General features: G+C 41.5%; 1 protein-coding gene across 5 annotated transcripts in view; it reads right to left on the bottom strand.

Annotated features, from left to right (window-relative positions):
• SKA2 (spindle and kinetochore associated complex subunit 2) overlaps positions 1–20,166 on the bottom strand; it is an 82,597-nt gene that overhangs the window by 58,078 nt on the left and 4,353 nt on the right. For 2 of the 5 annotated variants that reach the window (XR_015308364.1, XM_086954974.1), the window contains exons 1-4: positions 15,122–15,204; positions 14,307–14,355; positions 9,475–9,564; positions 243–419 (exon numbers count right to left, since the gene is read on the bottom strand). Coding sequence is in view for 3 of the 5 variants with exons in the window: in XM_086954974.1 (XP_086811100.1) it covers positions 243–419; positions 9,475–9,564; positions 14,307–14,355; positions 15,122–15,189 (384 nt within the window). In the remaining 2 variants the exon portion in view is untranslated. Of the gene's footprint in view, positions 1–242; positions 420–9,474; positions 9,565–14,306; positions 14,356–15,121; positions 15,205–20,166 lie in introns of those variants that run through there. The other 3 variants (XR_015308365.1, XM_086954977.1, XM_086954976.1) reach the window with 2 other exon arrangements.

Below are 20,166 nucleotides of genomic sequence, written 5' to 3'. Positions count from 1 at the left end.
TGCATCTTTGGTTAGATGATTTTTGACTCAATTTGTCTGCTCACGTTGTTACCTTTAAGGTGACTGAACCGGCTGGTGAGGAAACAAATTAAGGGCCATAGATTAGGGAGGAGATCAATGGAGTCAACCCGTAAACAGAAATATAAGGCAGCAACTAAAAAATCTCACGCAAATGGCTGGCAGCTTTGTTTTATGCTTAAGATTTTGTTTGTACATTTTCTTTGCTTTCACAATTCAATTACCTCAAGATCAGTATGTTGTTGTAGCTGCTGCACCATCTTCATGGTGCTTGCTAGAGTACTTTGAATGCTGACAATGGATTCTTTCTGCTCCACTGCTATTTTATCCAACTGTGCAGATAAAGACTTATATCGTAACTTCGCTGCAGACAACTGTTCCAGCAGTTTGACAGGATCTTCCTACATTAAAATTGACAAGTGGTCATAACAGGCAGTAATAAGATATTACAATACAAGGCAAATAATTCAACAGACCACGCAACAAGCAGTGGCCACTCTATATTTCAGTGTAATAGGTCTCTATGAAGCTCTGTGATCGATGTTGAAGCTTAATGGCTAGCACACAAAGACAAAACTCTGTAGAGAACCAACAAGTTTGAATAAGAAAATAACTAGCTTTAAAGGCATCCAACAGAACTTACTTCTGTCAGATAATAAACTTTTGCCAATGTGAACCATGTATAATAATTTGTACAGTTCTTCAGACTCACTCACAAAAAACTCAAAATACCAAATCATTGAAACCTAGCTCACAGCATACCACCTGAGGTCAGAAACAGATTCGGACTCAGGTCAGAGAAGGTAAAGTTTGGATAGACATACCCCAAACTAGCAAAATTACCTGCAAAGCTATACCAATGGCAGATTATGCAATAAGTAAGTTGTTGAATAACAAGCTGAATATAGAATATGCAGAACACTCTACTGCTAATCTAATATTTTCCTCAGAAACCATGTTGTTCTTAAGCTGAATTATGTGGATTTAATTCTCAAGACATTTAGCCTGTTATGTTAAAAATGTTTGTATAGCGCACGTACACCAAACGGTTTTATGGCGCTGATAAGGCAGAAAAAAGGTGGCAGGAAACAGATTAAATGTTATATGATTGAGCAAACAAATGAGTTTTGAGCAATTTTCTGAACTGTGCGTAAGAAGTAGTCAATCTCATCTCAATCTCATCTCCACAGGGAGAGAGTTTCACGATTGTGGGACTAGGATAGCAAATCCTAGGCCTCCATGCTTTTTACGTTTAAAAGAGGGAGTGGTCTACAGGTTTAAATGAGGAGCGCAAATTCCTGGAGGGGATACATCTTTGAATCCTCAACGAAATAAAAGCAGGGCTGTTGCCGTGAAGAGCTTTAAAAATGGAGCATCCCAGCTTGAAAACACACCTTTTGGCCACGGGAAGTCAATTTAAGTTTTTCATTATGGATGTCACATGCTACCATTTTGGTTGGTGAAAGAGGTGTCTGTCAGCTTGGCTTTGAACCAGCTGAAGACGTCTAAGTTGATGGGCAGGGATGCCACAGTATAAGGAGTTATCACAGTGTAGTCTGGAGATCACCAAGGCTAAAATAACTAAGGTCAAAGCTTTCCTAGACAGAAATCTACTACTCTTCCTTATTCTCCGTAGTTGGAAGAAACTTGCAGAAACTACTGAGCCTATTTGGGCATTCATTGACAGATCGTTAGAAATTACAATACCTAGGCTTTTGGCAGAGTCTGCAGGCTCCGGCTGCTTAGAGATCAAGGGAATTTGATCCATTTGATGTTCATACTGACAAATGTTCGGGTCCGATATAGGTAGACTAAAAAGGGGGAATGCTAGCTTTAATTACTGCAATTTTCTCAAGAAAGGAGGAGTTAAGGGAATTACAGAGGGTCTGTGTAGGAACTGGCTTTGGCATGATCCTTTCTGGTTTAGAGAGCTCATTCACAATAGAGATTTCTTTGGGTTTATGAGATGAGTTGAGAAATGTATTAGATAAATAATCTTCCTTGGTTTGGAGAATCTCTTTTTTGTATTCTTTCTGGAGAGCTACATATAAAGCCCTCTTGTCATGGAGATAGTGATGTCACCAACTGCGTTTGGCCTCTCTTAAAATAAGTTTCTTGTTTTTTAATTCGTCAGAAAACCATAGTTGGGCGTCATGGGGTCTTAAAATTGTGATTTTCTTCAGAGGAGCAATAAGGTCACTGACCCACTCGAGCCAAGTCTTGATGCTCTCTGCCTGGGTCTGAAACGCCTCCTGTGCAGATGGAGCCATGCCAGTTAGCAATAATCTGAATTGATCAGTGTTCATACATCGCCAATTTCTTGACATCACGTTCCTTAAATGTTGAGGCTTCGAAGGGAAGACATCAGTAAGAGAAAAGGTTATGAGGATGATCGGACTAAATACAGGGAGGAATCAATGAAATGGAGATCTCCAGGTTGGATGTCCATATTTGGTCGAGTATGGCCTTTTATATGTTTGCAGCCTTAACATGCTGGGTGAAATTCATGCCAGTTAGAAGATCAGTCAGTTCAATGAAGCAGGGGCACTCCCTTTCATCATTGGGCCAGTAATTGAAATCCTCAATTATCAAAATTCTGTCATTGTTAAAGGCAAGGTGGGATATCATTTCGCCCAGGGCCTGAGGAAATGTAGGCATATCTTGAGGAAGTCTGTAAAAGAGGGCACAGATAAAAGGTAACTGGGTGGATTCAGATTTTAAAACTAAGCAGTCAACTGAAGGTGGGCCTGTGATTGCCTGTTTTGCTTTGTTAATTTTGAGGTGCCGGTTTTGCTTTGTGAATTTTGAGATGCATTGTTTCCCTTACAACTTTTAATTAAGAAGCCATTTAATTTCTAAAATTTGCTTCTCTTATCCTCTCAACTGTGGTTACTGGTTTCTGACACCATGATGTTGCCCACTGTTGTAATGAGGATGTGGTTTTATGCCACTGGATTCAAGCTAACCTTGCTGATGAGGAGTGTTAACCCGAAACCGGTCCCAGGATGTTTATTTCCGGTCCAGGGAGGACCTGGCAGTTCGGACTAGACTGTTCCATGAGCCACAGGGTCAAGAGTGATTTGCATATGGCTGGGTCCAAACTGGGAAGGCAAAGTGAGCTAAAGAACGATGATGGTAGACCATATAATGCTGGAACTACCGGACAAGTTTTATTCAGAAAAATTAGTTAGTCTTCACAGATAAACCCTTCTTCAAAAGCAGTATTAGTCATTTCTCTTATCGTGGCATTAAGGCGTTGTAATTCCCTTGGGTGAGCTGGCCTGTAATGTTCCTCAATACTCAGCATGTCTAGCATCCTTTTATTATACTCGTCTTTATCAAAAATAGTGATACCCCCACCCTTATCACATGGTTTTATTATCAGATTGGTGTTTCTCTCCATGTTTTTAAGGGCTAAATTTTCCTGTTTTGATAAGTTAAAGCTAGATTTGTTGGTACCCGTTAAAAGACGTGTGATGTCTTGTAGTACCCTCCGCTCAAAAATTTGGACTTCGGGTCCTACCACATCTAAGGGGGCGTGAAATTTGAGGGTGGTTTACAGCCTGATAGGTTAAGATTTTCTTCCTCTCTTATTCTGCCTTCAAAGAATTTCTTAAGTCTGACTTTTCTGAAGAATGCAAATAAATCTTCATGAAGTTTAAATTTATTCAAGGGGGTACAAGGTACGAATGATAACCCCCTGCTCAATAGTGTTACTTCTTCATTACTTAGATTCGTGGACGATAAATTGTATATTGGCATTATGTCCATTGATTTGTCTGCATTCATCTTATCAGCTGGGTCTACCACCAATATTGTTGATTTCGCGTCTTCACATACTGTTGCTGAGGTTGAGGGCTCATCATTTGGTGTCCTCCCCTGTCTTGTTGCCAATGCACATTTTTCCCCCTGTATGGGCCTCTCGACAAAAAACCAGAGTATGGGTGTTTTGATATCCTGGTCTGCCTCTGTAGGGAGGTCTGGAGTTATAACGTCCCCTCCCCGCGTCTTGGTAATTATCGGTCTCAGAGTCAGAGGAACCAGTGTCTGAAATGTTTGTATAATTTCTTCTATGTAAGTGTTATCAAAATTAGGATTGTAGCCGGCCTGGTTCCCTCCTGGATAGTAGTTTGGGTTCAGATAGGGGTAGATTTTTTCTTTTGCAAACCAACGTACATCTTTCTTCAATTTTTCAGTTTTTTTGTTGGTTATATAGGTGTCAAAATCTTTCAACTCAGATTGTATCTACTAAAGGTTAAGTCATAGGTACATTACACTTTGTAATTCCAGGTACCCTGCACACACACGCTGAGGAGAGAATAAAACTCTTTTTGATCTGGTCCTGAGGAAGGTGGTCTCAACCCACCGAAACGCGCGTAGACCTGGCGTGGAAAAGACACAAATATCTGTGTTACCTCAACCTTAGAAACAGTTTTTGTTGGGATTGGAAAAAATGTGAAGATGTATGAATGAGTAAGTGTGTTTGTTGGTTGGTGTGATAGACAGGGTTCCATTGTCTTGCATTGTAAAAATAATTGAAATTTTAGTAACACTGTAAAGATCATGGTATTTTGTACTACATTTTAAAACTGATTGAATTGGAATTGATATTTATGAACTTGATGTATACACAAGAAATTATCTAAAAAAGAAAAAAATATTTTTTGATACACTATAGAAAATAAAATAAATAAAATATGTAAAATGAAAGTACTTACTTTGTCTCACCTATGTTACTAAGAAGGTTAACAGATTAATCTGATGAACTTTGCCACATAAGAAAGTAAGAATTGACCACGGGGGAATCTTAGTATGTTTATATCCGCCATGTTTATATCCGTTTAGATCCGCCACGGCTTGTGCCGTTTGCAGCGGCGGTGGCCTCACGAGCGCACTCACTCCCGCCCTCCATCCCCACTTCCGCCTTGCTGTCCAATTGGCAGGTCAGCGGTCTAGTGGCTGGAATAGGGAGGCTGTACTTAAACCCAGCACACTCGGCAATTCAGGGCTTACTGCTGGTAAGAAGAGGCTGTAATAGTCTCGTGTGCGACTGGAGAATCTTGACCTTGTTTTTAAATGTTATTTCTACATTTGTAGTAGCGCTTTTCAGCGCTTTGCTCTCCTTGTATCTGGTGACATTTTAAATTTGCACATTTCCCTTACCTGATCGCCGCTCTCGGCGCAACGTGTCTATTTGATCGCCACCTTTGGCGCTTCGTGTGTGTTTTAATCGCCACCTTTGGCGCAACGTTTTTGTCACTGTTCCTGTTGATTCTTCTGCTCCTCGCTCCCGGCACCGATCCGCCACGGCTTGTGCCGTTTGCAGCGGCGGTGGCCTCACGAGCGCACTCACTCCCGCCCTCCATCCCCACTTCCGCCTTGCTGTCCAATTGGCAGGTCAGCGGTCTAGTGGATTTCTCCCCCAGTGTATTTAATGACTCAATGGCGGAAGCGCAGCGGACGACCGCAGCGGGAGCGCCGACTTCGCGCCGAAGTCGTGCCAAAGTCCTGCCCGTCTGCGCCCGTCCGCGCCAGCACGGGCCCAGGGCCCTACCCCCCTGCCCATACTCCTACTTCTTATTCACGTACTGCTCTACTGCAGTTGCGGGGGTCTTTTTGCCCCTCACACTCGGTCTTGAACTGCCAAAATGCGCCCATTTCCTGCCCTCACTGTTCTCTCACTCTGGACTCCTTCAAATCATGCACAGATAGCAGGTCATCTACGTTTTGGAATCTTTCCGTCCCTAAGTGTCCCCCCACTCCCCCCCTCCACAATTCCTCCCCTGCCTTGAGCTTCATCAGTATTAACTGCCGGTCTCTCTCAAAGCATAAGAGAGACATCTTTGACCTCTTGGAGACTGCTAGCCCTGCTGCCATGTTTATCACCGAAACTTGGTTAAATAATAGCTCTGGCCCTGATATAGCCATGGCTCTCCCCAATAATTACACCTATGTTGGGCGAAACCGAGTACTCAAAGATGGTGGGGGAATTGCTATCATCTTCAAGAGAGAATTCTCCTGCAAGTGGGAAGATCTCTACTTTCCTAATTGCGAAGCTGGTCTGTTCAAACTCACTCTCTCTCCTCAATTCACATTAACGGGCACCCTGATTTACCGCCCGCCAGGCTCTGCTAGTAGCTGGGCTACTGCATTTCCTGATCTTGTTGCCCCACTCTTAGTACAGTCTACCAACTTCACGATTCTTGGTGATCTAAATATTCACTTCAACTCGTCCTCTTGTGCTATTGCTAAACGCCTTTTACAGGATCTTGAAGCACTAGACTTACATCTTTACAACTCCGACCCTACTCATAAGGCCGGCAATCTTTTAGATCCCATCTTTTCTAATCTGATTGGCATTTCCTATCTCTCCTCTACTCCTGTCATCTGGTCTGATCATTTTATTGTTAATTTTATTATTAAAACGTCTGTGGCGGACTCCTCTAGGTCTAGCCTTCCTCACAGAGCCAGTAGAAACTGGAAACGCCTTGATTTAAATAAATTAAACACTCTTCTTGTTAACTCCAAACCCACGGTCCCCAAGATTACTATCAAAGAGCTCCCTGCTGTTACATCATGGCTGACCTCCGCCTTGGATTCCTGTCTTCCGACCCAAAATAACAAATCTCAAATTCATCACCCCCCCTGCTCCCTGGTTTAACGATTCCCTTCGGGCTGAAAAATCCAACTGTAAAAAATTGGAGCGCATTTGGCGTTCCAATTATGACCCTACCCATAAAATTGAATACAAGTCCGCCCTCAAAACCTATCATGCGGCCTGTGATACCGCCAGAGCTGATTTTGCAAATAACACCATTCTCACAGCTCAAAATAGACCGAAAGCTCTGTTCAAAATAGTCAAGGAGCTCTCGGGTGCCTCTTCGGTTCCTGAGGAGCCTTGTCTAGACACTGCTCAGTGTAATGCCTTAGCCAATTTTTTTCTTGCAAAAATTGATAAGATTTATGCCATTTTTAATTCTACTCCTGCCTCCCCTACTCAATCCGTTCAAGACCTACGGAACTCTCCGCCTGATATCATTCCCGGCCCTTTGCCCACTTCTTCCCAACTTCTTGCTTGGGATCCTATTTCCCCTGCGCTTCTAAATAAATATCTTCAAGAAATTAAATCTGGCTCCCCTCTGGACCCCTTGCCCCCGCAGGTTTTGCGCTCTCTAGACCCAGCCTCCCTCCACATTATTCTAGATGTCTTGAACGCCTCTCTGACAGAAGCGATTGTTCCAAACGAATGGAAACACGCAATGGTGGTCCCACTATTAAAAAAGGTGAACGCCGACCCTAACAACCCCTCCAATTTTCGCCCTATTTCTTTGCTCTCATGCTTTTCCAAGATTTTGGAGAAACATGTTAATTCTTTGCTCAATTCCTTTGTTGAATCTTCCAATTTTCTTCATGGCTCACAATCCGGGTTCAGGGCTGGCTTCTCCACGGAAACCACCCTCCTTGGCGTGTCAGAGACCATCAGACGCCAAGTGGATAATGGGGAGACTGTGGCACTCATTCTGCTTGACTTGAGTGCCGCTTTCGACACCGTCTCCCATTCCATCTTATTATCCACGTTGGAGGCGGTTGGTGTCGATGGGCCTGCCTTGGCCTGGATTGCCAATTTCCTCTCTGATCGCACGTTTCAAGTCTTTTCCTCTACCTCTGCTTCTTCTATTCTCCCCTCCACTCACGGTGTTCCCCAAGGGTCCATCCTTAGTCCCCTTTTCTTTAACCTGTATGTGAGGCCGCTTGCTTTTTTAGCGGAACAGGCGGGCCTCACAATTTACTCATACGCTGATGACACTCAAGTCATCTACTCCCTCTCCACCAATAAAAATCTCCCCTCTTCCTCTCTTCAATCCGGGCTGAAACAAATATCGGATTGGATGTTGAAGCACAAGCTAAAATTAAATGGGGACAAGACAGAACTTCTCCTGTTTGGCCCAGACACTTCACTCTGGGGCCCACACCATTGGCCATCGGAGATGGGTCCGCTACCCATTCCATCAGAGTCTGCTCGCAATCTTGGGGTTCTTTTTGACAACCAGCTAACCTTTAAGAAACACGCTGTGAAAGTCTCCGCCACCTGTACCACCATCATCAGGTGGCTGAGAAAAATCACGTGGATGCTGCCTGCGGACACCTTGAGGACCGTAGTCCAGGCTCTTGTCATCTCCCGCCTGGACTATGGGAACATCCTTCTCTTGGGCGCCGCCAAGGAGGTTACCAGGAAGTACCAGGTGGTGCAGAATATGGCAGTTCGCCTTATCTGTCACCTTCCTGCTAGATCCTCGGTTACTCCCCATATGCGGAAATTGCACTGGTTGCGTATTGAGAACAGAGTTAAGTTTAAAGCACTCTGCTATATGCATAAAATCATGACTGGTAGGGCCCCTCACTATCTGTCCGCCCTAGTGCAGCAATATATTCCCCCCCGGACACTTAGGTCTTCCACGCAGAACAAGTTCATGGTTCCACGCATCAACAGAGCCAAACTGGGCGGACGCTCGTTTTCCCTGTTGGCCCCTTCTTTATGGAACGCCTTACCTCAACTGTTGCGCTCTGAATTCTGCTTCCTCACTTTCCGTAAGGGAATTAAAACCTGGCTTTTCAACACCTAATTCTATGGTCCATTACTTCTCCCTCCTTTTTTTACCGTTTAGTCTGCCTTAGCGCCGGGAAACCTCCGGGTAGCTGTGCGCTTAACAAATGTAATTATAAATAAAATAAATAAATATTGAGATTTCTTCTTACAAACAAGTGGAGACCTAACATGAATAAGAAGGCACGACTCTGGGAAGGTTTAACGGTAGAGTGGGTGCAAAGCAGACCTCAACTCATGGCTCTAAGTCCCTGGTAACCTACTCCTAAAAGAAAGTAGCCTAAATCCTAGGATGATGGTAAATGTGTGGCTATCAATTATTTCTGGAAGGTCATAAACTCTTGAACAGTAGTAGTGTTCCATACTTTGGCAGTGAAGACAGAAGATGAACTGTGTCTGAAAAAGGCATGGCAGAACGGAGGGATTGGGACCCGTCTGTAACGACCTCAAACACAGCCCAACAAACACCTATTCTAAATTGATAAGAGTAATAAGGCAGGAGTGATTTACATGGTTTGGACCTAGGTACACGGTCTACCAATGCATATTTTGGGGGGTGGGTAGTTGAGATAAGGGAGTGGAGAAGCATAAAGTACTGCATGTGGCAACAGGTTACTAATAATGGTAATATACCTCTAAAAAGCAGCGATGTGTTGCTGTTAAGGGCAAGACAGTGGCTCAACTACAAGTTGAAGATATTTGATATGCATACATCTAACAGGCTGAATGGATGAGAATAGTCATTTAAGAGAAACAAACTGATATTTGTGTACATCGATACATAGACAAAAAGACCATTTAAAAACTATTTGAAGATCTTAACACTAAAGCAACGACAGGGGAACATTTACCTGTGATGGAGGACTATCGGGATGACACTTTCTTATCTCAAACTCCAATTTCTGTTCGATATAATTCAGATCAGATTCAGCTTTCTGGAACTAAAATATGCACAATGAATCAAACTTTCTTGCAAAAATGCCTACCAAAAACATTTGTACACCTCATCCAAATGAAACCACTGAAAATATAACAAGTTCATAATATGCAAATTAAATTTCGCTTGGATTATTAAGTGTACCTTGATTCTCAAAATCAAGTGCAACAAATTCATGGTTTATTTAGAACGTTTATCAAAGTATATATTTCAACGAGAGAGCGGATCTAAATAGGAATTAAACTGGCAAAATCTGGATAACATCTGAAATCATTTGTAAAAAATGCACCTATCGCTCAGCAATACAAAAGGCCAACCAACAAACTTACCAATTCAGACACAAATATTCTTGGAACTCATATCACTATTAAGTAAATAGTTTGTTTTGAATAACTCTCAAAAAGACTATGCGGCCCTAAGATCACTTCTCATCCAGCATGAAAGATAAAAAAAAAGGTGCACAAAAACATTACTGATCATGCTCATATTAATTTTTTAACGATTCACTCAGCAATCATGTAAGCAATGTGACAATATTGTTATTCACCCTAAATAAAGTGAAAAAGTATCACCTTTATTATTTGTGAAATGCTCTTTAATTCTAGTATAGGGGTTTGGAATTTTAGAAAATACGTAGTCGTCCATGAATCTACTTGTTCATTTTAAAGAAAAAAAGTGTCGATTCGTGATAAACAGTGAGATGAAAAATTAAGGCAGTATCTTGACAACACCAAAAGAGTGGTAATCAGCGCCAGAGCTACTGAGTTGGCCAATGCTTCCATATTTTAATGTTACCCATAATCTTGCCGAAACAGAGTTTTCACTTATTTTCCATTATAAAAATGTTTGGGAAATACTAGCATATATCAAACACATTTTACTAAATGATGCCTCCTAGAAATGGTAACTAAAATTGCAGTTTAGCAAAAGTTTTTCTTGGGTTGCTATATTCTATGTGCTTTTTATTTTGAAAGCAAAGAATCATCAATCTTGCTTGCAGGTTTCTGCTGGTATTTGCATCTAACCAGAGAGCATTCTGGGAGTATTATACGAGGCCTCAATTTCTTAAACGTTTTCACAGATCCATAATGTGGTACTGTGATATTGCAGTCAAAGTGCTGCAGGAGTTGGGCCTACTTGCCGAACAGACAAAATAAACATGACAACTTGATGTCCTTGACCCCAAACAAGATGTCTGGTGAATTTAGGTATTTAACACCACTGTAGGCATTTTTATAGGAAAATTGACCATCACTTAGCAACACGTAAAATACCAAATATCAATAAGAACTCAATAACTACTTTGGAGTTTGTTTACGTACAGCTGCTTCTTCCTTCATTCTCAACAAACATGGTAACTGTACCGTATAAACAATAAGACTGGGGTGGGGCTTAGAAATTCTATCACCCAACACATACAGTTTGAGCCAAGAACAAGTCTGCCCTGCAGGAGGTTCAACCTGCTGCAGCGCAAACCCTTATGATTCCAATTTACAGCGCCACACAATGGGTGCAGGAAAAAAGATGGTTTGCTGCAAAGGCAAGATATGCATACATAGGTATCTTTGAAATGCTGTATATGGTGTATTAATGTAAAGTCTCTAGTGTCAGAGTGCTCTAAAGAAATACAGTAAGATGTAAACTCAGCTTGCATTCGAGGAATACGAATATAAAAGTTAACAAAATTTAACAATTGGTGGCTTTTTATAATGCGCGTTTACGATATGAAAATACACGCACAAGAGCGGAAGCAAGACTGGTGTAATTTTATTGTAAAAACTATTTACCCATAAAATATTTGCAACAAAATTTTTTTCAAAAGTACTGGCAATGTCAATAGAGTTTGCCTTTTGGACCAATTAGCATTACCAATTATTTTTAGCTTGGATGTACGAAGGGCAGGGGTGAAAGAATGGAAGAAAAACTGAGGGGTGGGGAGGAGAAGCAACGGATAAGAGAGGAGGGCACGTGAAAGCAACACGGAGGGCATGTGTGGTGAGGAGAAACGACTGGTGAGCGAAAAGGCGGGTGGGGAAGCAACACAGAAGGCAGGAAGCAGCAAAAACGGATGAGAGAGAAGGGTAGGGCGTGGGTGGGGAAAAGGAACATGGAAGGTGGAAAGGAGAAGCAATGGTGAAAAGAGGGTAGAAGGATGAGAAGGCAACATGGGAAATCCATGACAGTGAGCGCAACATGGTGGAATATGGAGAGTAGCATAAGGGTGACAGGCAGCAAAACGGAAGGCAGGGGGGACATATGTACATGAGCGAGACAGCTCGAAAACACTCCCATGAAGTGCTTAATCAAAAGAAGAAAAAAAAAAAAAAGGAGTGCTTAAAAAAAATAACCACAATGAAAGCCAGACAATCAAAAGAGGTGGTAAGGAAGCTATGCTCTTTGTGACAGACAAACAAGATTGCAAACTGGGGCAGAAATAGGAAGCAGGCACTGAGTGACAAGAAAACAAACCTGTGGTAAGCAATTGGTATGCCACATGCCTCTTTATGTTCTAGGAAAGCCAACAATGTATTGCAATAGACAGCATATGCGCTGTTTAGTAGGCATGGTCTAAAAAGGAAGGTTAAAGACAGTTAGCATTTTGAAAGAACAACTTAGATACCATTTCTCTAAACCATCATTTAATTAAATATGTTTGATGCAGCCAATATTTTTTTTTTAAATAATGGCGAATCAGTTTAAAACACATATGGGCCCCAATTTGAAAAGTTACTTAAGAACACCCACAGATCTATAACCTTGCATTGTTGGGGGACTTCGACAGAGGAATTCAAAAGAATATATAGAGTAGGACTGGAAATGTGCAATTGCTGCAGGCTTCCAGGCGTACCTCGAGCGAACCTTTGTGAATTACATTTTCACATAAGCAAACATACATGTGTAATCGGACAACAGAGCATCTGCATAAGCAGAGCCTTTTACTGTTCAAAGATCCGAGATAAACAGAGCCCTGAGATCTTCAGAGGCTGCAATAAGAAAGATGTATAATCAGAGACTTTATATAATCCAAAGAATAATTTAATGAGGTTTGGCACAATCAGAACGACTATAATTATAGCTCAGACACAATGAGAACACTGCCATAATTTGTCACCTAACCGCATGGCACCAAATGGGACAACTAGATCTACAAAGTATCCCGTCCCAGCAGTTATTAAACACTTTAAAGTTAAATGGGATCTCATTTAAATAATGCTTAATTTGCAAGAGCGGTTATACATATGCTTCAGTAATGAACATATTGTAATACATACTGTAATACACTCTTAACAGATGACTGTCAATAACAAATTATTTATGTAGAAATCACATGCAATGTGGAAACATTTAACAATTCTTAAAGCATCTAATCACAAATACAGTAAAATACTTAATTATAATACTAAGTACATTAACAGTTCAAGCGGACTTCTGCTGCATATAAATAAAAGATCAAAAATGTTGATGCATAATCTAAGACACAAATTCAAGTGTTGTAAACTCCACCTTCAAATGCTTTGACAATACTATTGCACTGCTAGCTGTAAAGTACAGTAGTGCAATGAAGTCAGAGCATTTGTTGGCAGATTGCTTGATGGACAACTGAAGATTTCTTCCAAAAGTACTCTTCTCTTTATTAGAAATTAAATGTATGCTAAAAAAACTTGTATAAATAAATGCTGCAACCGGAACGGTGTAATTAACAATGTTTTAGCTCTTGAGGTTTTGATTCTGTAGACAGCATGGCTGGCCAATGCCCTTTTAACATTGCACTGCTTTCAGTGTATGGTCACTAGTAGTACAACGTGAAAAGGGCTCTGGACAGAATACATTTGAACGTAAATTTGTATATTGTTTAAAAAAAAAATCTGCAAAGATATCACTTCATACAGCTGCAGCAATTTGATGTAACATATTGGTTGTAGAAAAGCTTGATAAATATGATTAAATGAATGGTAACAGATCAATTTCTTTCTGGTAAGTGATGCAAACATGAGCTAGACACTGGGTCACATGTTACACCATTTTAATTATTGATCAAGGATTACTATGGTCATGAAAATTCTTAAGAGCTTCTTAAAGACAAAAGCAAAAACCTGCTCAAAAGGGATGAAAAAGGCAACAACAAAGTTTGACTTGGGCCACTAAATTCTGCACAAAGTTTCTTGTAATAACGGATATATTGGTAGAATACATTTCATTACAAAGTTCTTACAGGCTTTTCAAATGACAAAATGTGTGTTAATCATACTAGTATCACAAAGACGACTTTGGCAAAATCTTGATATTGTGTAGAACGAATTCCTTTTTAATAATGATGTATTGAGATTTTAAATGACTATAACTGGTGCTACAGCAGTGTCTGACATCATGTTTACTGCGATTACGCCATTACATATGCAATATTTATTTGTAATAATTTTTAAATCTCACTGAACTACATGCTATAACAATGTCTGGCACTACACTAATCTGTTTTATCATGGCTTTAATTAGCTGAGCATTAATAAATAAACTTGAAAATTATGTTACAATTAACTGTTCATAAAAGGTAAAAAGATTCACTCACTGAAACCACCAACGGACTCATTCACACATAGCAGTTACACAAACTCTCGCTCTTTGATTATCAGCCAATATGAATCTCAGAAAAATGTATCATGGCAGGAGTTTTTATGTTTTTCGGTGCCAGAGTTTTCTAGGTTTAGATTATCTAGTTGTGCAAACAACCTAACCTTTAACTCTTACCTGAAAAAACACAAGATCTTCACACTGTCCTATGACAAGAAGAAATGATCTAAACAAAGCCAATGAGAGAAAATTTACCATCCAATACAATGTGAAAAATACTGCAGAATCTGGAACGTTCAGAAAAATCACTGGCACTATACTAAATAGAACAAATAGAATATCAGTTTTAGCGTTCATACGCTCATTGCTTGCTGTTTAAAGCTAGAACAGTAGATGGTTGCCTTACCCTACTAAATAGGTCTCAATGAATCCATTGCCAGGTATAAAGTCTGTAGGTTACGAAGATCTTTGAAATGCCCTACTCCATTGAACTAAATTCACTGTAGTAGCAGTACATCCACTTTGCAAAAGGCTAATAAAATACTTGCAGAGCTTAAAATCAACTCGCCCTCCTCTGGAAATGAGTATGTCATTTGAGGAGAAAAACATCTTTGTAGAGAGCAGATTTAGATTGAGGGATGCCCCGACTAGCCAGTTTGGATAAAGAATTAAAGCAAATCTCCTACTTTTTAGCATGTATATAATATGCACACACCATGCGAGTGAAATTACATGTGAGCCAATAACCATACTTCAGTCAGTCATAAAACTTTTATCCGGTTACATCATAGCGAAACCATAAAAAGTACAAAGATAAAATATTGCAATACATATAGATAATCTCAATGTCATGATACATTTAAAAACTATTGTCATTTAAAACCATTGCTTAAAAATAATTCATTGGGATGCTAAACATGAAAATGGAATAAACTGAAACTCAGAATTTACAGCAAATTTTTAAACATAATTTTAAAAAACAAGCTACGCACTTGGCAGTGTATTGAGAATCCAGAAACTGCAGAGCCAGATAGGCGGGCCGACATGTTCTCAGGCCCATTTTACGTAGTAAAGGAGTATTCCAGTGCTTGCGAGGAAGCTCGTAATATCTACAAAACAATATTACGTGCATTGTCGACTGAGATGATATACCATCACAAGGGCATTTCATTGGATTATGTGACCAGTCCTGCTCTTTTGGGAATGTGACTAGGCGAAAAAAAGAATTAAATCGGAACCTAGCCAAAACATATTTTTCATAAATAGTCAGATGGAATGTAAGATATGGTTGGATACCCAGAGCAGTCTGGACTGATAGAATCTGTACGTTTGAGGGTTTGCTTATTTTTTGAGAAAGACGTAGTTCTCTAAGATGGGTTAGGCATAGTTTTTCAAGTCTTTCCTGGTGATATCTATCATTGTAGAAGGTTCTATGAAATAAGTAGTACAGTTCAAGTCCTTTAGGAAATTGGAGAGATACAGAAGCCATGGGATTTTACTCCAGTTTGCCAGGGCCAAACAATCGGTTATCAGTGAGCGGGTTAGATGGCATTCTGTATTAGTCCAAATACGGTGCCACAACAGGATCGGCTGGCATCTAATATTATCTGTTAGATAATCAGTACCCAGCTCGATGTGGCAACCGTATGTTGGGGCACTTTGGGGTACTGCCAGTAAATATTTTAGAAACCCGCTCTGAACCGTTTGCAGGGTATCGGTGGGAGCATAACCCCAAATCCCTGCGCGGTAGGTTGCTACGCTATGACATTTTACGTGGTAGATTTTTAGCAACTCTACTGGGGCAGGCTTGCCCAGTTTCCTCGAAAAGGAAACTAGAGCGGAGGTCGCTCTTTGAAAAAGCAGCTTTTTACTAACCAGGGCTTGTTTCCAGGATAATCTGTCATCCACTAGAATTCCTAAATAGGGGTATTCCCTGGTACGTTCCAGCCTAACTTGGTCAATAAAAACTGGTTTAGGATTCTTCGCCCTAGGACCGATATGCATGACAAAGGTTTTGTTTTTATTCACTTTTAGGCCTAAAGAGAGCATAAATTGACAGTATTTATTCAGCTGTCTTTGTAACTGGTTTAAAGTTCTGGCTAAAATTACGGAATCATCCGCGTATAACAGAGCGGGTATGGGTCGGTGATTAATAGATGGAAGATCCCGACTCCCTTCGAGCATGGCCGCTTCCAGCCCATTAGTATATAGATTAAATAAGAAGGGAGACAGGACACAGCCCTGTCTAACACCTTTTTTGACGGGAAATGGTGGAGATAATTCACCGCCAATCCCGTATCTAACACATGCAGTAGCGTCTGAGTAGAGTTCACGAAGAAATTGAATAAGAGGTGGGTTTACCCCCAGTTCACCGAGGATAGACCACAGCCTTGAGTGAATGACACAGTCAAACGCTGCGCTAAGGTCGAGGTAGACTAGATACAGGTTGCCACTTTTAGCCCCCACATATTTACCAATCAAAAGGGCTAGGTTTAATGCCTGCTCAACAGTACCAAGTCCCTCCTGGAAACCATACTGCAGATACTTAAAGCAACTGTAATACTAAACATACATTCATTAAGTTTATTACAAGACCATGTTATTACCATAGAACAGAAATACTGACACATGAAAACCCAGTTTGCATACAGTGGTTAAATATATCTACAGTATGTAATACATTGGATATGTCTACTGCTTAGTGTGAGGTTCATTTTTCTGTGACTGAGGGTAAACTAACTAGCCAATTTTGATGGTTCTGTAGTCCAACTGTGTGTATATACGGGCTGTTTGAACGTGTGGAAGCTCTTAAAATTGTAGGCTCTTAATCTTACGCCTTTTAAAGATTGGAATGAAATATATAGACTTTGCTTTTAAATAAAGCCCGTTTGACTATATGTGTTATCTAATTGTTTTATGTCAGTTTTATGTATATTTCTCAGTTGGGACACTGGGTGCATTTCCTGTTCACGGAGTAGCTCCTTCATGAGCTATTGTGCGATCGAATGACTCGACTACCTTGTTCATTGTCTGGTTATTGGCTTCTTCCTAAAGCCTTTCATTTCTTCTCTGCGTAATGCAATGCTTTCACCTGTAGATCAATACTTGATCTCCGATTGCCAGTCAATGATTCGTGGGACTGTAGGGGAGTGCCATTTAATAACCAAGGCTCACTTCACCAACAACAGGGCAAGGTCTAGGAACATGCTTCCTACTTTGAGTTTGGGCCATGAGAACATTGTGTGGGTGAGTTAAGGTCAGAGTGGCTTAGTGTAACGTCCCTACAAGATGCGCTCATGGCTGAGCGTGTCCATTAAGGCACATGCAGTCACATAAGTAATTGTCTGATAAAGTTTCTGAAGCTTCCTATGGATACACATCTGGATATACAAATCCCCGGACTTCAGTTTTGTCTACAATCACTGCACTGCAAAATATAAGCAGCTGGGCAATACAATTATTTATGCCATGCTGAACCCATCTAAGAACAGTCACAGTTCCTCACCATGTCTAATCGTCTGTTGAAAAGCTTGCGTTTTGACATTAAAATATAATTTACTTTTAAAAATTAAAGTGAATACATGTCTGGGAAAATCTTAGGATACCACCTTATCACTGTAAGCAAAGTTCTGTGGGTAAAAAAAAAGGAAAAAAAAAAGAGAGTACTGGACTTGAAATGGGGCAGAGCGGACAGGTATGCCAGGGCAGTAACCTACAGACCATTATCTCACCCTTGCATGTATGGCTAGGGTTTTAGCTATATAACCTGCCTTAAGTTCAAACAACTCAACATAATGGGGTCGATTCCGATTCGGGAAAAAACGCTCCGAATAGCCGTTTGGATCGGTTTTCCCGTACGATTCGTACCCTGCCACGTCCCCGACATGTACGACGAAGTACGATTCGTACCGGGAGCAGGACTCCGTATGAATCATACAAAGACCGTACGATTCACATCTCCGCACGATTCTCCCTCGGAACCTGCTGTACGAGACATCCATACGGTTCACGGCTGGATTTTCCGATCCAGCAAGTACGATTCGTGTCGGGTACGCACAGTACGACCCTTTTCCTACGACAGCGGAAAACAGCCGTAAAAGCAAAGTCCGCCTTGAAACAGGTAAGGAACGCCCACCCCCGGGTACGGTGCCTGCCCCCCATGATCGCAGGGGTGCGGTGCGTATCCCTGCGGTAATGGGGGTACGCACCGTACCGCGCGATCATGGTGCGTACGGACCGTACCCCATGTTCGCAGGGTGTACGGTGCGTACACCCTGCGTTCGCAGTGGTGCGATGCGTACACCCTATGATCCCAGGGGTATGCACAGTACCCCGCGATCATGGGGCGTACGGACAGTACAGTGGGTGTGCTTTTCCGTAGGAATCGCCATTACCTAACGTGGACCGTACGAATCACGTCCTCATAGCTCGTTCCGGATCGTACTAGTCGGGTCGTACGGCATGTGTACGAGTCGTACGGTTCACGGTTTAAGCCTTGCAATACGCACGGATCGCGACGATTCGTACGGATTGACGAAATATGGATCGTACTACGCGACTCGGACGGACACGATTCGAACGGAGATGGCTCCAGATGCGAATCGTACGGACGGTTTTTCTCCCAAATCGGAATCGACCCCAATGTGTGTGTTTGAGAGTACGAGAGGAGTTGCACAAGCAAATCTTAACTCAAATTTGGCAAGTTTCTGTCTAGGCAGAGGAGATACAAATTGAGCATTTAGTAGGTTACAGAGGTTATTCTCATTTCTTCAACGTTGACTTTTTCTATTCAGCATATTACTCATTTGGTTTAAACTGCCTTTGGTAACCAAAATCGCTGCCATGGTTTCATAATTTCTGCTTATGTGTGGATTACTGGACATCCCCACTGCAGAAGAATGTGTTTGACAAATCATTGAATACATCAACACTGCAAAGACATACCATACATTTTACTACTACTGTGCTTACAACAGACAGCACTTCTCAACATCATACACGTCAAGCTAACATCCATCAGAACAAGAGTCAGAATCACCAACATGAACCTGAAACAAAATACAGTTTGCTATAATGGAAGCCAACAGTACTTGCCATCACAGACCACCACAAACACACCTCTCCATTGAAAGGGCAACAGGCAGGTCTACTGACCTAGAAGATGCACAAGGAATTGACAAAGCATTCTGGTGTGAAGCCTTAAACAAGAAATACATAAGTCTTCAGCTTAACGAATATGACAGGAAGCAGTATGACAGACAAATAACAGAGACTATGTACAGAACACAACATGAATGCTTAAATAGTCTCTGGTATGCAATGGTAATCTCAGGACCATGTGGAAAGCCACAGGACAGTTTGTTACCAGAAAATACAACCAAGGGCATAATATGCATCATAGTATTTATTGAAATGTAAACATGTGGAAGGCCAACAAATATGCATGCTCTAACATTTTTCATGGATTGGACACAAAATTATCATTTTACAAGATGTTCTCCTGCGGATTAAAAATCACCTACTATAGCAACAGTATTATGATCAACAAACAAAAGAATTAATGTTTCATTAAGTAGGTAACAGGAGACTTGGAAAATTCCAACAGATTCAGGGCAACTTTCACTGTACAACTTGGTAATCCAAACTTACCACATCCTTAGAGTTGATCTTAAAAGGATTCTGCTTGCATATAGCGTTTTACTGCCATGTGAAAACATCTTAACCCCTTCGCTGCGGCGGCTATTCCGCCGCAACGCTAAGGGGGCGGCGGGGAGGGGGCGCGCGCCCATGCTGGTGACGGAACCGCTCCATCAGCAGCTGTGGTCGCGCTGTGCTCATGACGGAGCAGTTCCGTCACGGCCCCGCCCGCTCAATGGAACGCTCAGAGCAGACGCGGAATCCGCACCGCAAAGGCGTGCCGTGACGGAACCGCTCTGTCATCAGCACAGCGCGACCGCGGCTGATGATGGAGCGGTTCCGTCACCAGCAGGGGAGGGGTTAACAGAACCTTTATGACCAAGGTCCTCATATGATCACC

The sequence above is a fragment of the Lissotriton vulgaris genome, chromosome 2_1 (assembly GCF_964263255.1).
Source record: "Lissotriton vulgaris chromosome 2_1, aLisVul1.2, whole genome shotgun sequence".
Taxonomy (NCBI): Eukaryota; Metazoa; Chordata; class Amphibia; order Caudata; family Salamandridae; genus Lissotriton; species Lissotriton vulgaris.
The sequence above is the reverse complement of the archived record's forward strand: the minus strand, read 5'-3'. Positions and strand labels throughout refer to the sequence as shown.